The sequence below is a fragment of the Protopterus annectens genome, chromosome 12.part0 (genome assembly GCF_019279795.1).
Source record: "Protopterus annectens isolate FY-2018-M chromosome 12.part0, PAN1.0, whole genome shotgun sequence".
NCBI lineage: Eukaryota > Metazoa > Chordata > Ceratodontiformes > Protopteridae > Protopterus > Protopterus annectens.
Window position 1 is genome coordinate 646,123,333 of NC_056746.1, and position 20,431 is coordinate 646,143,763.

Genomic DNA, 20,431 nt, shown 5'->3' on the forward strand with positions numbered 1-20,431 from the left:
GGACCCCAGGAACTACCACCCCATTAGCCTGGCGAGCTTGGTCTGCAAAGTTATGGAGTGTATCATCATGGAACTTATAAACAATGACATTGGTAATTTCCAAATTCTGGACCCTACCCAGTTCGGGTTTGTAAAAGGCAGATCATGTCTACTAAACCTGATAGACTTCTTTGAAGCAGTCACCAAAGGTGTAGATGAGGGTAAGGTGGTACACACAGCCTATCTAGATCTCACCAAGGCTTTCAACACCATCCCCCCACTCTGGAATTATAGACAAACTCACTAAACTAGGTATAAATCCCTATGTCTCAAGATGGGTTGCCAACTGGCTCACTGACCGAACCCACACTGTGACAGTAGCAGACTCTAAATCCAACTTCAGACCAGTAACAAGTGGAGTACCACAGGGTTCAGTCCTAGGTCCTCTCCTGTTTGGTATCTACTTCTCTGAAGTACAGGCTAACATAGAAGGTCTTTGGCTAACAAAGTCCACAGATGACTGCAAACTAGGAGCCATAATCAAATCTCCTAACAATGTGTACATCCTACAAAAGGGCCTCACTCAGACAGATGCCTGGTGTCAAAGCCATGGCCTCAAGCTCAATGCCAAAAAGTGCATTGTCATCCCTTTTGGTAAAAACTCTGTACCCATGAACTACCACATAGGCGGTAGTCTACTTAACACCGAAAGTGTGATAAGAGACCTTGGGACACAGGTGAACAGTAGTCTCTCCTTTGATAATCACATCGCCACAGTAGTCAGGAAATCCTTCTACATGGCACACCTCATCACAAAAGGTTTCTCATCCAGGAAAAAAGAGGTCATTGTTCCCCTATACTCAGCACTCATTAGACCCATTATAGAGTACAATGCTGCTTTTGGTATGTACCTCACAAGACATCTACAACAACTGGAAAGGCCACAGAAATACCTCACAAAGAGGATTACCGGCCTCAAACAGATGCCCTATGCAGACCCTCTCAAAAAACTTCAGCTTTACTTTGTCGCATATCGCCTACTCAGAGGCGATTTCTGCCTAACATACAAAGCTATGTCAAACCCAGAGCTGTTGGACATGCTCCACGTAAAGAAATCCCAATCCCTCTGAGCTACACACTCTAGGGACCTAAACCTTGATACCACAATAAACAGAACATGCTGGAGGGATAGATTATTGTCTCAGAGACTTCCCATACTCTGGAACAAACTACCTATCTATATCAAACAAAGCTCCTCATTAGCACTCTCCAAGAAAAATCTTGATGATTGGATGGGAGATAGGAAATTCACCCCAGGGATCACTTCTGTGGCTCTGCTTGACAGGGGCACAGGAAAATAATTTTCTTGGGTGGCAAAAGCCAGGGTACCGTTTGGCTAGGCTTATATAGGCCCTAGGGCCAATAGCCTAGTACCTACCTACCTATGAACCTATGAACAATCGCTAAACATTGGTTTGGTGCACAAACATTAAAAGAACTAAGAGTATGTCATCTACCCTAGAATTCTTTAAAAACAGAAAATAGAAGAAGTGGAGACAATGACATACTCTGTTTCCTTTACTTAAAGATCTCTGTAGATGATGGCTGCAGCCGGAAAGTTAGAAATCACTTGCTTCTTGCATGCTAAACTAAGGCAAACTTGAATAAAATGCTTTTTGACAACATTATCAACAAAGGTCCATATATTCAAAGAAGAGGTTTCCTAAGTAATAAGATACATGTATGAGGTGGATTATAAGCAAGATTCTGTACTAGAAAGTCATTGTTTTTAATTATGGTGCTGGATAATTCTGTGGACTGCAGGAAGATTAAATCAGTCAATATGCAAGGGAAAAAATCCACTGTATTCACTGGAAGGATTGACAGGAAAACTAAAACTCATATACTTTGGCCAAATAACAAAGATAAAATTTACCAGAGATGGGACTTATGTTGGGAAAGGCTGGAGTCAAAACAAGAAGAAGGTGGCGTAGGCTAAGATGGATAGGTAATATCATTGTTACACTGTAAATTGCAACATAGCACAGGTGGTGATATTGCTCAGTATATTATGAGTTAAAGGGGATAGTTATGTTTTGTAGTATGTGACAAGTAAAGGCATAAGGTCATGTTGTACAGTATCTGACAGATTAGAACAGGTGGAAGTGTTACACAGTACATTATGGGGTAAGGCAGGTGCCAGTATTACACTGTATACTATAGGGTAAGGCAGGTAGAGTGCATTATAGGGTAAATGGCATTGTTACATTACAGGTAGTGCTGTTGTACACCATATCACAGGGCACGGGAGATAGTGATGTTTGACAGTGCCTCACAGGATTAGGCAGGTAATACAATTACACAATACATCATGGTGTAAGGCAGGTGATGATGTTACACTGTACCTTACATAGGTTCAATAGGTTCGTAGGTTCATAGGTAGGTACTAAGCTATCGGCCCAAGGGCCTACATAAGCTTAGCCAACAAGGTTCCCTGGCTTACACCACCCAAGAAAGTTATTTTCCTGTGCCACTGTCGAGCAGAGACACAGAAGTGATCCCCGGGGTGTATTTCCTATTTCCCATCCACTCATCAAGATTTTTCATGAAGAGTGCTAATGAAGAACTTTGCTTGACATAGATGGGTAGCCTGTTCCAGAGTATGGAAAGTCTCTGGGACAGAAATCTATCCCTCCAGCATGTCCTGTTTATTGTGGTGACAAGGGTTAGGTCCCTAGAGCATGTAGCTCAGGGGGATTGGGATTTCTTTAGGTATAGCATGTCCAACAACTGTGGGTTTGACATAGCTTTATATGTTAGGCAGAGATCACCTTGGAGTAGGCGATATGCTGGGAAACCCAGTTTACATTGTTTTTATTGCTGACAACATTGCTTTATTTGGTGATTTCAGTTTAAATAAATTTATTATTTTTTCATATTCTTGACTGGGTTGTGTCCTGGTTCTTGAGGTTGATTTGTGAATCAGTTTGGTACTTTTTTAGTTTGTTCTTAGCCAAAAGTAGTTTACTAGTCTGTGTGCTTGTGTCTGTGTGTCCATCTGTATGTCTACAGCCTAGTGACATATTCTAAAGTTGTGTGTTTGTGTGTGTGTGTGTGTGTGTGTGTGTGTGTGTGTGTGTGTGTGTGTGTGTGTGTGTGTGTGTGTGTGTGTGTGTGTACCTCCTGCATGCACATGGAGCATACCTCTCAAACTCTTAGCTCAAGAAATATGTACAAAGCTTAAAATAATGGGGAGCACAAAGGCCCAAAAGTAGGGACAGATTGTAAATATTGCTCTTATAAACATAGAAAGTTGCTAGAATAATAGGATTTTTGTTAGCATGCATTTTTTGAATGACATGAACTCTGAAACCTAAAATGTCTGTCATTCTTTTGTGACTTCAGTCCTCAGCCATTTGCCAGAAAACCACAAATTTTATGAGGAACGAACCAAAAATAAGAGTCAAAATCTGGATATTCTGCAAAATCTGCAATCTAGTCACATATTCTTAAGGTTTGTATGTGTATGTGTGTGTGTGTGTGTGTGTGTGTGTGTGTGTGTGTGTGTGTGTGTGTGTGTGTGTGTGTGTGTGTGCGCGCGTGTGTGTGTGCACATGTGGGGGTATATGCCTACAATCCAGTAACATATTTTAAAGTTATGTGTGCATATATGTGTGGGTGTGCACGCAAGTGGAGGTGGGGGTTGTATTTCTGCAGTCTTGTAAAGTACCAAAGTTTTTATTTTCTCCTGACTAAACCAGTGTAAGCATCTTTGTGGACTTCCTGAAAAGCCATATAGGCTTATATAGATGTAGGCATATCTTAAATTTTGTCACATGTTTCAGTGACATGCCTGTGTATTTTGACAAACATGGCTTAGCAAAGGCTTTAAATAAAGGATCAATACTTGGCCCACTACTCTTTAATATTTTTACCAATCAATTATCTACCTCCACTCCTCAGTCTTTGCTGGTACAGTACATTGATGACTCCACAGTCATCACCATAGCTGATACCCTCTCCGACCTACAGACTACAACTCAGAACTCCTTTTTGTCTATCAAAAAATGGCTCAACCAACATCCGCCAATCTTAAACCCAAAGAAGACCAAACTTTTGCTCTTTGTCCCACAAACTCTTGCTCTTTGTCCCCAAAACAATGGATCATCTAAAAACTACTTCCTCTGTCTCCTCCCAAAAGAACACCCCCATCACAGTAGAAACTCACACCAAACTACTCGGAGTCATTATTTATGACCAGTTAAAATTTGACCTACATGTTCTCAGTAACATTAAGAAAACCCACCAAAAACTTGGTCTTCTCTACAGAAACAAAAACTTTTTGTCTAGTAAAGACAAGACAGCCCTGTCTCGTGCCTATCTACTACCAACGCTTCTCTATGTGCTCTCAAATACTAACCAACTTACAAACCACACTTCTGTCTAAATTATAAACCACCTACAACAAAGTGGTCAAATTTGCTGCTGAACTCCCATACTTTTCTCGCCACTGCTTGGCACTCTGGAAACTAAACTAGTTAGAACTTCCACATAACCTCCTCCTCTCTCAGCTTCAGATAATTCACTCCATACTGCACTAACCAGCTTTCTGTCCCAGCATTTTCTCTATTATCTCCTCCTACTCCCCACCCAGGACACTTTCGGAGCTCAGAACAACATCTCCTTATCGTATACAAACCAAAAATCAACTTTGGCAAAAACCTTTACAGCTATTCACCAGCTGAAAACTGGAATAAACTTCCACTTGACATTTGAAATATTAAACCCAAACATAAGTTCAGAATTGCATTAAAAAAACACCTAAGCAACTTAAGAATATGTCAGTGTAATCATCCTCCAGATTGACCTTGCTGCCTTTGGCCAACCTGCCTCCCACCCCCCTCCCCCACCTGTGTCACCCTACTTCCTTTCTCTTCCACCTAATTTCTCAGCACAACTCCAACTCCTCCTACTCTCTCCACCTGCATTTTAATATAGGCGTTAACTCAAATTATGTACCTAACTCGAGTGGCCTCCGAAAGACATGCGTGAATGGGCATGCCTTCGCTGAAGGTTGGGTGTCGGGCTGGCAACTTGGCACCATAAAAATCGACTGCCAATCATTAGCGGTCCGGAGTTCCGCCGTGGTGACCCCTAACCGGGAAATCCGAAAAGACAAACATGTACCTAACTTATACTCTCCCACTGCTACTTTTCAGGTGTACTGAGGATAAAGAATGCAATTTTTTTTCTAATTATGTAACATTTACTCTGTACTGTAATAGGCTGTACATTACTGATTTTTAGAAGTTATTAGCAATCACATATCTTATCTCTAATTTGTATTATTGTTAATTTTTTTAATCTTCTTCTATGTATCTATGTATTATGTCTTTTGTAGTCTTGCATGAGAGTAATTTTTTGTATTTGTGGAGCTTTTCTCCCCGGGACTCCACTGAAAAAGGGCTTCAGCCCAGCTGGACCAACCCAGATGTCAAATAAATAATAAATAACAACTATAAATAAATATATGGTTGATCATTCAATTAATTAATATGGTGTTTTATGATGGTGTTTGGTAGTTCATTCTTCCATATGTCTTCTTTGTACTATTCTCATCTCAAATCATGGCCAAAACAGTCCTTTTGTATTACTTGACTTGTTTGCTGAAAAATGAATGAACAGAGAAATACAGCAAAACATGCAATGTTGCATTTACGTTTATATGAAGCTACCGTCCTCACCACTTAAGTTTGCAATTGTTCCTTCTGAACATGGAACACAATCAAAGCAGCAGACAGGCCTACCCTGTTGCTTTATTTGTTTGTATCCAGGATGACAACTTTCACTGCAGACAGACACTGGAATCTGAAAAACAGGACAGTTAATACTGAAATAAGTCAGTGTCTGAACTCATGAATAGTTGCAACAACTTTATTACAAAATGAACTCTGCCACATCTCATTCAACTTTTTTATACTTTCAACTGAATACTCCGCAGTTACCCACCAAACCAAGTGTCTACTACTAGGACTTGCTATGAGAATTATTAATTATCTGATTAATATGTTAAATACTGGTGGTAAATATGAGAAGGAATGCACGTTATGGTGAATGACTGCTCTAACCTTAAATATCATATTCTATGTTTTTGGAACTCAGGCAGTTAAGATTAGGCTCCTTTCAAGGTGAAATTGCTTGACTGTAAGTAGCACAAAGAATAACAAGAAATTCATAATGCCGAATGCTGTTTCCCATAGGAAATAACATGAAACATTTGGGTTCATGAAATATATTAAAAATTAGGCACCATCAGAAAATGTCAGACTCAAAATAAGTCTTGGTGCATCTATTTAAAAATTGTTCTGTTGCAATGGAGCAATAGTTTCACCTGTTTTTTACCAGTGCGTAGACTGTACAGAACTTTAACTATTTCATCAGTTATACTGCACTATACCACACTTTGATTTATCAAAAATGAATAAAAAGCTGAAATTGTTTTTTTTTCTGTTATTTACCCCATATTGTAGAAACCTTGTGATTTGTTTAACATAGATATACTGGCAGAGAGGCCTTTCACATGGAGCAAAGAGGATAAAGACCCTCTTGACAAAAGGCTGACATTTCTGTAACTTTCTTCAAAGCAGACTGCAAAGTTGTACCATTGGGCCAGTCTAAATAGAACCATACAGAACTTCAGCACAACAAAGTTCATAGAATAAATTCAGTATTGTGTTAAGGAGAACTATGGTAAATGCTGAGAAACAGGAAAATCAATTCTGACACAGCGGAAATTTTAAGTTTTGTTAAAAAAGTAAAAATTACACCAAAAGAGATATAGAGGTAGAAATTGGCTACAAAATTTCTTAAATCGCATGCTTGCTCCATTGGTATTTAAGAACATTAAACTATAGAGGAAGGACAGTAGACTAAAAAGGGCACACTAAAATTTATTAATCAGCTAATTTCCGCTTGGCTGAATAATTCCTCTAGGCTCATCACAACAGACATTCCCTTTGCATATCAAACTTGAAAGTAAAAGAAAAAGCAAACATAAATTAAAATTAACTAACTCAGGGGAACTATAGACTCAACTAAGAAATTACAGTATTGCAAAAAATCACAGAGTACTGCTGTAGCTGCCAGTTCTTTATTTACTTCATCTGGTACCTCGGCCACACAGGCCTTCAAAGGAATAACTCAGTGTCTTTCCAGCAGCCCTTATATATTCCATTTTCACATCAATTAACACTGTAGTTACATTAAATAATTAATTAATTTATTCCTTAAATTAATTAAAGCTTAAAGATGTACCCCTCAATACTACACATCATAAATACATTAATTCCCACAAAGGAACTTCAGGCCTCAGAATAACATTTTTTATCAAATACTCCACATCAATTTAAACATCTTTTATCATTTTTTACAAAATGTTATTACAGGATGATAAACAAGAAAAAAACATTAACCCTCCTTTAGTAAAATTTATGTGCAAACAAACTTTACATGATTTTATCACTAAATACTATTTCATTAACAAATATACGAAATATGTCTGAAATTCAATCATTCCTTGCATTATATTTCATCCCCAAATTCTATTATCATGTACCAATTATTTATTCCTCTCACAACTTAACTTACTGAATGTTAAATACTAAATTCATGCATCCAACACAATATCCAAAACTCAACCTGGCTTAGTCACAAACCCACAATGTGCTATTTGCCACCACAGACTTTAAAAAAGTATACTATCTACATCCCCCAATCGATATCCAAATTAAGGCCCCTAGGATATAAAGTGCCCAAATACACTATCAATTTGGTTTCTAACTTAATGAGCCTCCGCTTAAATTCATCACCTCCCAAACTGTGGCTCTCATAGGGTTATGCTAACACACTAAAGAAAAAACTATCCGTGTTACCCTCATGGGTGCTGCAAAAATGTTGAGCCACTGGGCTTTCCATCCTTCTGTTTCTTATATCTCCCAAATGCTCCAAAATTCTCAATTTCACCTTCCTTTTAGTTTGTCCCACATACCACTTACTTTTTATAAACCTTGCTGTCCAACAACAAATCCATAGCCATGTTATTATATTCATTCTTACCTAAAATCACCCAGTTCCCACCCTTATCTGCCTGTGTGAAAATGTATTGGTCGGTAACTTTACACATTTTCCATTTGTTTATTCAATGCACTTTCAAAAACGTTAATGGCATTTGAGTTTTTTGGGGGTACAAAAGGACTAACATAGGGCACCTTAGGTATTTTCAATTCTCCATACCCAGTTGAATAACAAACATCATTAACACAAGCCGTTTCAGACATATCATCCACAAAGTCATTATCAGAGTCCCAATTGACAAATGGATTGTGATGAAGAGAAATGTCCAACAGTGAATCTTCCATAGAATCTTGATTTGTTTCATAACGGGAATCCACATCTCTCCCCTGCATACACCACTGTCCCTTAGCACCAAAAAATACTCTTAAATTTAATTTCCTGCAGAACCTTTTAATTTCATTTACAAAATTTACCAATGAGGGACAAAACATCGGTACAAACTTTGTACCCTTAAGCAGCACACTTGCTGCTACGTCCATTAGTACAAAGTCCGACAAATTCACAATGTTAAATTTCTTCTCTACACCACTGCTTGTTTCACTTGATAAATTATTCCTCACATCACCATTGCCAACTGTAAGCAAGCCAGGAAAAGTTTGGACTTTAGACAAAGAAAAAAACTAAGGGAGGACTAATGTCAATCTCTTCTGCCCTTTGCAGTGTACAGTTAATGCTTCGGTTACCAGGGAAAGCATCAGCTGAATACGAAACAGTACATACCACAGCCTGTCCTGCCAGACAGTTTAATTCCTTCTCCCCTGTCCCTGGAACCTTCTTCCTCTTCCTTACCCTGGTTCTGGTCCTCCGAGCTCTCACCATTGTCCATTGGGGCTGGACCATCAAATGCTCTGCTGATATCCTTGAAAGACACACTCTTTCGCCCATTAGACACCACTTCACCAGACGATGTGGAAGTCTCACGAGAGGATGGGCCTGAACGAGTTCTGCTTCTTCTGCCAACCTGCTGTGGGTGTCCCCTAATCTCCTTATGTTGCCAAGAAAAGACTATACCGCTATTGTAGTCATTGATGTCCCTGCTCAATTTTTTTCTTCTTTCTGGGAATAACCTCTGACTCCACTTTGGCCACATTAGACTTGATATCATAAAGCTTGCTGGAATAGCTCATTTCCGAGGTGTCAGCAATAAGCACTTCCTGTAATTGCACAATTGTTTTATGTGCCTTCACTTGTGCATGGATATTTCTTTTGATAAGGATTTTAAGCCAGTTTGTAGTACATGCCAATGAAACAGCTTTCCATTCCTCTAGGAGGTCAAATTCCTCCTCTGAAAATTCAAATGCAGGGAGCCGATCCACTCTAAGCCCCCTTGGTGTAATGTTCATATCAACGTATTTTTGCAAAAGTCTGATATCATAATACAAAAACACTTCTTTCTTTAAGAGCCTTTCCAACTGCTCATACCTTTCATTAGTCCAGCTGTCCATCCCCATGGACCAAGGATCATTTTCCACTATTTTGTTGTCTCTCTCCTTCCAGATCTCTGTACATCTAAGCTTGCCCAACTTAGCTTGGGTTCTAAATACACCCGGAATAGCAGAAGCTCCTTCCAACGACATGGTACAAAAAACACACCACAACTGTCCCCAACAGAGAACCAGGAATTCTCCTCAAACTGCAAAAAAACACAGAGCACTGCTGTAGCTGCCAGTTCTTTATTTACTTCATCTGGTACCTCGGCCACACAGACCTTCAAAGGAATAACTCAGTGCCTTTCCAGCAGCCCTTATATATTCCATTTTCACATCAACTAACACTCTAATTACATTAAATAATTAATTAGTTTATTCCTTAAATTAATTAAAGCTTAAAGATGTACCCCCCCCCAATACTACACATCATAAATACATTAATTCCCACAAAGGAACTTCAGGCCACAGATTTAAACATCTTTTACCATTTTTTACAAAATGTTATTACAAGATGTTAAACAAGAAAAAACATTAACCCTCCATTAGTAAAATTTATGTGCAAACAAACTTTACATGATTTTATCACTAAATACTATTTCATTAACAAATATACTAAATATGTCTGAAATTCAGTCATTCCTTGCATTATAATTCATCCCCACATTCTGTTATCATGTACCAATTATTATTCCTCTCACAGCTTAACTTGCTGAATGTTAAATACTAAATTCATGCATCCAACACAATATCCAAAACTCAACCTGACTTAGTCAGAAACCCACAATGTGCTATTTGCCGCCATTGGCTTTAAAAAATATACTATCTACATCCCCCAATCAATATCCAAATTGAGGCCCCTAGGATATAAAGTGCCCAAATACACTATCAATTTGGTTTCTAACTTAATGAGCCTCCTCTTAAATTCATCACCTCCCAAACTGCTGCTCACAGAGTTTTTTTTCTTAAGTGTGTTATCACAACCCTATCAGTGTTAGCCCCATGGGTGCTGCAAAAATGTTGAGCCACTGGGCTTTCCATCCTTCTGTTTCTTACATCTCATCATCTACATCTTACAGTATTGGTAAGACTATCAAAAGCACTATTTCAAAAATGGAAGTGGATACCTAATTTTGTAATTCATACATCATAATGATTGTTAAGTTTTTATAGTTTGAGCAGTAACCACGCAAGAGAACAGCAATAAAGATAATAATTGTAATGGTTTCACAGTTACAGACATGGTAAAATAAATAAACACTGAAACCATTGTCAACTTGCAATAGTGATTTAAGGAAAACATTGTCACACTTCCCATAAAAAAACAAGTCTATTAACTAATCAGTATCCCAATTTGGTACAGACCTGCAACCTCGAGCTGCTTTTAACAACTGAAAGTTGCTAGACTACGGCAAGATTTAGACTAAGGAGTTGTATGCAGAACAGTCTGTGATGACCCACCACTGACAACTAATATGTGGTGTGGATATCCCACCTGTAGACCAGTAATCAAGGAGCTTCAGTCCTCATCACTGGCACCTGTAGGGGGGCATTCACTGGGAGGATAGCAGGTGCACACAGTATTTCCAGATACAACTCTCTGCATCAAGTGCAATTTCCCTTAAGAGCACTCAGAGACCACAACCAGTCCGAGGCTGGTTTCTCACTCTTTCTCCAGAGCCCCAATAAGACTCCCCACTGGCACAGCTATAGAGTTGAGCTCTCAGCTGAGTGACCAAGCTAAGACCTCCAGCACCCTCTCTGTCCAATTAGTGCTTCATGTCCCTGCCCAATTAGCTGACACACACACTCTCTGAGGTTTGATTTACACACATACACACCTGGGAAAGGCTGGCACAGGTTTAGTAGCTATGCCCCCTTCTGTCCAGACTTTAAGGTAGTCACCACTGCCACCAGTCACTCCTGCTAGCTACCTTAAGTTCCTTAACAGAGGGTGTCCAATTCTACTGTGTAATATTCATATTAATACAAATGGTAGTTTGACCAAGAGCAAGGCTATTAGGAGTGGCCCACACAGTGTCACCAAATAAATATGCAAGTACTCTCAAAACTTAAATATCTCGACAAAGATCAGCCACAATGAAAGGTTTAAATATATTTAATAATAAATAAAAAAAGAACAACAAAATACTAAGTATATATTCACAGTGACATCAGAGCTCAAAACACAGGAAATATTTAAAATAACATTGCAGGCCAGGCTCAGATAAATAGAGAAAAATAATATCTAAACTAAGCTTCACTATATTCCTGATTGTATCTTAGAGAACTACTACACCCTAAAAACTTTCTAATAAAGCAAGACAGATGAGGTGATGAAGGGTTCATCTTGTTGTCAGGTCCAAGACAGAATACAGTGTGCTCTGTATTACTAAGAGACTTCTCAAAATAATACCTAAAATATTACTGCTGGGATAGTTTGCAGAATGGCATAATTTCTGGTCATCTGATTTCTAGTTCTCATGCACCCCCCCCCCCTTTTGCTGAAGCTGGCAGGACATAGCACCTACCCATAAAAATACACATACAAGGGCTTTTGCTTAGAGTTTTGGCAGATGCTGGAAGTCATAAAACAATTGCATTCCTTCATGATTTTCAGAGTAGTAATTAGTTCACTCCAAAGACAATACAGAAAGCTTCCAAGCACATACTTTATTTCTCTAGCTGCATTGAAACCTGTGAGATAGCATCTTTATGGCCTAGCCTATAAAGTGATTTAATTTCAGATATTTTCTCTAAAGTTTGCTGGACTGAGATTAAGCTCCTGTTTTCCAGATTCCTCTGTTGAAACATATACATTTAAACAGTTACAATAATGCATTTACATTTCAGTTATCTTCTTGTAGAGCACACTGTGGATATATTTCAAACACAGCACTTTACAAATACCTTTTCAACACACACTTCTGGTTAAAGCAGTTTGATATACACATGACATAGAGTTCTAATACATTTGTAACACAAGCATCTTGTATAAATCATTTTAATATTCACCAATGACATGTAATTATTTACAAAATTCCAGCTAGCTGTGCTGGCAGTACCTGCTTTCGTCACACAGTCTGAGGGAATCAAACAAAAACACAATCATGAAATACATATGCTGAATAATATGCAAATAATCCAGTTTAATGTGTATACAGAATGTAAGGCAGGAGGACTATTTATTTATATGTTTATTATTTATTTCCATTTTTTTTAACTGTGATAGTCTCACTGAACCAAATAATGCCCTTTCAGTGGAGTCCCAAGAAGAAAAATTCCACAATAATATAAAGTACAATACAAATGACGATACAAACCTATGTATACAACAGCATAGCATAGGAGGGTATATAACACTAAATAATTCTGGGTTAGTACACTAAGTAACAATAAAGTGCACACACACACACACACACACATATATATATATATATATATATATATATATATATATATATATATATATATGTTGTAATTGGATATGTTATTGTGCATAGCAAGAGTGTGTGATGGAGGTGAGGATAGTGGGGGGGGGGTTTAAGTTTCAGGAAGTATAGAAATAAAATTATAGTGGGGTTGTTTTTGTGATACTTTGGAACTGTGCAATGAAATATGCTAGGTTATTCTTGGGCAGTTTTTTGACTTGGCATGGTTTTTGCAGAGTTATGAAATTTGATGTAGTTGGTTCTGCTCTAATCTCAATGGTGATAGCATATGAAAAGTCACTGAATCATTCAATTTGTAGAAGCTATGAAACTATGAAAGCAGTATTAATTTAGCAAGGGGAAAACAGTAGGCTGGATTCAGCAAGTTATGTACGGAGTGACTGCATAGTACAAGAGCTGCTGCATGCAATATGGCCGCCGAGTGATCCAGGAACAAGCCCTCGAGACATGCACAGTGAGCCTACATTATTCCTGCACGGACACCACTGCTATATGCTAATTACCTCATTTGCTGGTGAAAACAATGCAAATGAGGTGAATTAGCAATCCAGGAAGCAGGCAGGCTTCTGTGTAGGAATAGTGTAACCTGCAGAAATGAATTTGGTTACTAACTGAATACATTTCTGCAAATTACAAAACAGAGGCATGACAGCTCTAAAGAAAGCATGTATTCAATGTAGTAGGCATGCCAATGGCCAAATATATGGCCATTGGCATGAGAAATAGTTGCAAAATTATAAAAAACAATTTTATTTATTTTTTTGGCTGATCTCGGCTGTTTAAGCGTAGGGCAGCAGTGCGCAAATGGGATTGGCCTGAAAATAAGAAAAAAAGTTGGAAATAAGCTTTTAAACCCAAATCAGCATTTTGCCATAATAGTCAATGGTGTGCATAATACAACAATACCAGGGAATAGTGGTTGCAAAGGGGAAAGGCTGAGTGTGAGTGTGGTAACTATGAATTAGCATTCTGTTTTATGCAAATGAGGGGATTGATATTGAATCACAGATTTCCTCTCAGTGTTAGCTTACACCCAACCGTGTAGGTGCAGCAACACTACTGTATAAGTCTAAGAGGTAGGTGACCTCATAAGGGAGAGTGCCATGCATGCTGTAAGCTTATTGCAGCTCTGTGGCCTGTGCTTGCCCTTAGCTAAGCACAGGTAAGGAAGGGTGTGTGTCTGTGGTTGCCTAGAAGTGTTTACATTGCCTAAACAGGTGTGCATGCCGCCCACCGGGTTTAAAAAAAAAAACAAATTAAAAAAAACATGAAATAGCAACTCTGTTCACATCTGATCACTGGGTATGCATGGCGTGCCTCGGGGCTTAAACGGGAAGGCAATGGGAAGGGAAAATAGCAGTAGGAAGGCAATCAAGGAGAACTAGCATAGCTGGCAGGTGAAATGTATCAGAATCAGCCAATTGCACATGGAACAGCCTAGCACACTGCTATAAACTATGCAAACACCTTAAAGTCTGGTTTTTCCCACAAACTCTACACCACTGGTGTACACAGATGGGGAAATTTTACCTGACAAAGCTAACAAAATGTTAGGAGCTGCTGTCGCTGTCATACATCAATATGTGCAAGAGGTTGTGGGTGGTGAGGATGTGAATGCTGATGACCAACTCTCAGTGAGGAGAAGGAGAAGAGTGTAGAGACCCAGGGTAACCTACCATGGGCTACATGAGCTGCAGATAGTGGAGCGCTATAGGGTAGACAGGGGCATTCTACAACAAATTGTTGAGCTGTGCCGGCCACGCCTCACTCACAGAACCAACAGAGGGTAACCCATCCCAGTAGATACCAAGGTGTGTGTAGGGTTAAGAATACTAGCCACAAGTACTTTCCAAAGGGCAACTGGGAATATCACAGGGATTTCACAGGCATCAGCATCCAGGGTACTCCACCAGTTCCTGGATGCCATGTCAGCACATGCCGGTGAGCACATATATTTCCTCTACACCCATGAGGCGTTGACCAGCAATATACATCTCTTCCACCAAATAGCAGAATACCCTGAGGTAGTGGGTGCTATAGACTGCATGCACATTCACATCAAAGCACTACCCGGCAAGAGGTGTAGGGTTTACATAAACCACAAGGGCTTCCCCTCCATCAGCTGCCAGGTTGTGTGCGATGCCCAGGGCATTATCTTGAATGTGTGTGCTGGCAGCCCTGGAAGCTATCACGACTCCCACATCTGGCATATGACACAGCTGTGCCAGTCATTTGCCAGTGGGGACATCCCATATGGCCATCTAATGGGGGATGCTGGCGATGCACTGGAGCCATGGCTGATGACACCCCTCAGAAATGCACACACAGCTGAACAAGAACTCCATAATGAGGCACACGCACAAACCAGAATCATAACAGAGCATGTGTTTGGGATGCTGAAGTCATGGTTACACTGCCTGGACTTATCCAGTGGAGCCTTGCAGTACTCTCCAGCTACATGTACACAAATGTTCATAGTATGTGCCATGCTACACAATATGATCCTGTGGAAACAGCTGCAGCAGGAACAGCAGTGGGCAAGGCTACACAGCTCCCCACCATTGCCAAGGCCATCACAGGCACAGAGGGACTCAGAGGAGGAACTACCTGAGCCTGCCATGTAGGCAGAAGGAGGCATGCCCAGTATGCCCAGGCCTTGGCAAAGAGGCAATGCATAGCACATACACTGACACGGTAGGGACCCAGGGAATGACACCTCTCTCTGACTCACACATACAGTAAAAGGGATGCCAAACATGACACTACCTGTACTTTACCATGTATAGGGAGTGTACTATTACTATATGCATCCAACATAGTCAGCCCTCCAGCACCATCCTCAATACTGGCACAGCTACAAGGTAAGTCACTCTTCCTATCAATTGATGAATGGAGTAGTATGTTCTGATAGTTGTATCTATGGTATGGACGTGAGCATGCAAGGGAATCGGATGGCTGAATGGTATGGCAGTAGATAGTGGACACCTATATGGGCAGCATGAAATCCATAACAAATACTGGTGTCAATATACTAGGCAGTACTAGAGAAGGTAACAAATCCCACTGCAGTACATGTGGTGGCCCAAATGTGTATCAATAGGATGCACATGCATGTCTGTGAGGTTCACATACCCACCGGCAGCCTCAGCCAACAGGACAGGTGTAGAAGACCATAAAAAAAAACAAAAAAAAACAGATGATTTGGCATAGTGGTATGTTGCTCTGACTATTTTGCACAGGGTCCTGGGTTTAATACTTGGCAGTGAAATGTATGGTGGTAACACAGCAGTTTTAGAGCTGAGTGGCCGAGATGACTAATGCACTATGCTGTAGTTGACAGGGTCCTGGGTTTGAGACTTGGCAGGGGTGATTATTTGGGGTGGGAGGATGACATAATGGTTAAGGTGTTGATCTTAAAGACACAAGGTGTGGGGTTTGATTCTCACATGGGGTAACTGGCTAGGCTTCAAATGGCCCAAAAGGGCAGTTAGCCTAGTACTAATCTATGAACCTTATGAACCTATAAAGAAAGGCTGGGCTAAGGCCTCCAATTGATGGCAATGGTTAACAGCCCCCCATCCAGACCTACACAGACAAGACTACAACAGGTCTGGCAGTTGTATGTTAGTTCTGAAGGGTAAGAAGTCTGAAACTGAAATGTAGGTCAATAAAACCTAAGATCTGTACTCTACTGATATGCCTCCAGTCTGCATGATAGGTCAGAATACAAAATTAAATGGAAGCCAACAGAGTACCTGAAATACCAGTACAGTCACAGCAAATGTTTAAAGTTGTCAGGTGTGTTCCCTCCCCCACAATTCTATGTAGAAATGCAGTAACATGTAAGTGTGAGGTGTAATAACAGTGGAGCGCAGATTACCCAAGCTGGCCCACTCTTCAAGATTATTGCATGTGTACAATATGCAGGGGTCTGTGTGTTAGGTTGTTGTGTGTTCAATATTGTCTGGAAGTGGTCAGCATGTAGGCATGGAGGGTTGTGTCTTGGTGGCCTATGGGCAGTAGAGTGGATGACAGGACCATGTTCTGACAACTGCAGTGCCAACCACAATGCTTCTGAGCAATACCCATGTCAGCAGTCATCCATACTCACTGTCCAGATGTCAATATCTGTCACTGTCTGAAAGATGGGCATGCCATGAATGTGAACCCATACATACACACAGTACACAGGTGGAAGTACCCTAGACAGAGTGCATAAAATGTAAATGTCAATTGCACACAACTTTGGAATTGTACATACAGGTTAGCTGTACATTAGTTGTCTGTGTAATAAGGAATATTGATGTAGTCTGGCCAATCGCTGGAAGACAGTTATGAAGTAATGAGAGACTGCCTATGTCCCCACACAAGGCAGCATAAAGGGAATGTCCCATGTATATCTGTGAGTCAGCTGCAAGTAGCTTCCATATCACACATGCACTTAGCTCACCCCACCATCAGCCACAGGTTTATCACAGGTCATATCCTTGCTGTTGAGAATGAGTACAGTATGACCCCACTTCTGCATGGGAATGCACACAGAATGCAGCATGCTGAAGAAGTGTCCCATGCAGGTGTGTTCCTAGCTGTAAGCAGCACCCTGCCTGCATCCAGACCAATGGATTAATATGGACAGGAACTATTGCCATTAACACCTCACACACTTACCCTGTCAACCCAGGTGAATCCACTGGCTCGCAGCCTGGGAATGTAGGAGTGACAGAATGCAGTGGCCTGCTATAGATGGCCTGCATCACTACCAAATGGCCTACAGTCCTCTGTCAAAAGTCTGTGCCTCACCCGTAGTGCCAATGTAAGGTATCTCATGGGATCCCAGCTAACAACATAACACAGTCAACAGAACACAAATGCAAGGTCATGTTGACAAATCCGAGTAGCATGCCCACCATGTCCTACTGCATGAACTGTGGACCAACCCCTAAATACTGCTGGGATGAAGGGCCAGCTATAGGGATACTTCTCAGATATTGCTTGCATAATGTTAGGAAAAGGATAGAATAACAGAGTGAGGGGTGTAGAAGCATGGACGTCGTGGAGTGTATGAAGTCTGAAACTCTGATGTGTGCCCAGACTACCCCTGCCTGCAAACCCAGTAATGGGTGGCTACAAACCAGCTTGTAAGCCACAGTTTGAAGTGGAACTGACCAGATATATGAGCCCTGCCTCTGGGTAACCTGGGTGAATCTGTACAGCTGAGAGGTATGGCCATAGTAGGATATGGCCATTCTGTTACGTCAGTATATGTACAAGAAGGGGATCTTCAGCCACCACAGTACCAATGTGCTGGACCATTTACACAGACCCGTCAGCAAGTGTCTGCAGCTACTCCTCCAGAATGGCATGAGTGTACAAGAATTTGTAGGCTGTGGACCACAATACTGGACACAGCTTCATTCATCTTGTATTTCCCAGGAAATAGCTGTGAGCAAATAAGTATTTCTGTCAGTAGTTGATGACATAATACATCACAGTGTAAAACAGTACATATGTCTGAATATCTCTGCTAACACCAACCATGTAACACAAGCAGCACAGACAACAATAGTTACAGTATCCCACTAGCTGTCACCCATTGTGACTCCATATTTTCAACCTATCTACAGATATCCTACAGAAACAGATTGCTAGCTGTAGGTGTACATCACCAAACCCTGGACTGGAGTACAACCCTACCTGGAATGGATTCACACACTCAATACAGAAGGTCATACTGGGCATGCTCCTACACTTAGAGAAATGAAGACCATGTCTGACAACCCAGTGGACTATCCATATTTGTCATTCGCAGATGTCTGTGCATACTTAGAGAAATGAAGCCCAAGTCTGACAACACAGTGGACTATACATATTTGTCACTCGCAGATGTTTGTGCACACACACACCAAATTGTACATCATTCATGCTTTGTACACACATTGGATAGGAATACTCACACATATCCAAGGCAAACACACTATAATATGTCAAACACACACACACAGAGATGTGGGGAAGAGAGAGACAGTGATAGAGAGAATTCATTATGATGCCTGTCCCATCCACCACAAATCCAATTGGCCGATATCATATGATGTGCTGATATCAATCACTGTAGACATTCTTTCTGGTAGGGCCCTATAGTGTATGTGGTGCTTGTGATAACTGTGTAACATGATAGTACAAGTCAGTATTCATCTAGCGTTTGTATGCCCAGTCCTGTCAAATGTAAAGTTGTGTGTGACTGAGTGTGTGTGACTGAGTGTGTGTGTGTGTGTGCGTGTGTGTGTGCGTGTGTGTGCGTGTGTGTGCGTGTGTGTGTGTGTGTGTGTGTGTGTGCTTCCAGAGGAATGATTTATGGCCCATTCACACACACTGCACTTCCCATTGCCCATGTTAGCATTCCTGCTGATGTCAGTCACCTTGAAATAACCCTCTGGCCAAGTCTCAGCCATGTAAGCTACATGGTGATTGCGATACGTGTGTAATAATGTAGTGTAGAAAGCTTGTTAGTTAGGAGTTCTAATCCCAGACATAGCCACTGTGAAACTGTATGTGTTTGTGTGAGTCAGTCTGTGTGTCTTTGATGATACCTGATTTTAGGGACGTTCACACTTACTACTCTTTCCTTACCCCTCCTTTATCACTGCTGCTGATGTTACTCACCTTCAAATATACCTTTGGAGAGCTCTTCAACATATAAGCTCTGTGGTGCTTGCGATAACTGTGCAATACTATAGTGTAGCATACTAGTTAGGTAGGAGTTCTATTCCTAGACGTGAAACTGTGTGTGTGCGAGAGAGTGTGTGTGTCTTTGATGATACCTGATTTTATGGACATTCACACTTAATACTCTCCCGTTACCCCTCCTTTAGCACTGCTGCTGATGTTACTCACCTTCAAAGATATCTTTGAACAGCTATCCAACATGTAAGCTCTGTGGCATGTGCAATAACTGCATCATACTACAGTGTAGCATACTAATTAGGTAGGAGTTCTAATCCCAGACATGGCAATTGTGAAACTGTTTGTGTGAGACAGTGTCTTTGTGTCTTTGATACCTGATTTTATGGACATTGACACTTACTACTCTCCCCTTACCCTTCCTTTAGCACTGCTGCTGATGTCACTCAGCTTCAAAGATACCTTGGCACAGCTCTGCAACATGTATGCTCCATGGCATGTGCCATAAATGCAGAACAATGTAGTATCAATAACTACATAGGTATGGGTTTGAATCTCATCTGTGGCAAGGGTGTGTGTACCTATGTCTACATATGTATGTCCATACCTCAAAGGTTTGGCCCCATTTGCACCCAGTACAGATCTCAGTGCCTGACTTTAGCAGTCCTATCAAATATCATAGGTTCATAGGTTCATAGGTAGGTACTAGGCTATTGGCCCTAGGGCCTGTATAAGCCTAGCCAAACAGTACTCTGGCTT

The 20,431-nt window shown here is 40.6% G+C and overlaps 1 protein-coding gene across 1 annotated transcript in view; it reads right to left on the minus strand.

The window, feature by feature from the left end:
- Window positions 1-20,431, minus strand: part of LOC122816205 (vomeronasal type-2 receptor 26-like) — a 189,495-nt gene that overhangs the window by 51,153 nt on the left and 117,911 nt on the right. Inside the window, exon 4 of the mRNA XM_044088953.1 lies at window positions 5,724-5,847. Within this exon, the coding sequence (XP_043944888.1) occupies window positions 5,724-5,847 (124 nt within the window). The remainder of the gene's footprint in view (window positions 1-5,723; window positions 5,848-20,431) is intronic.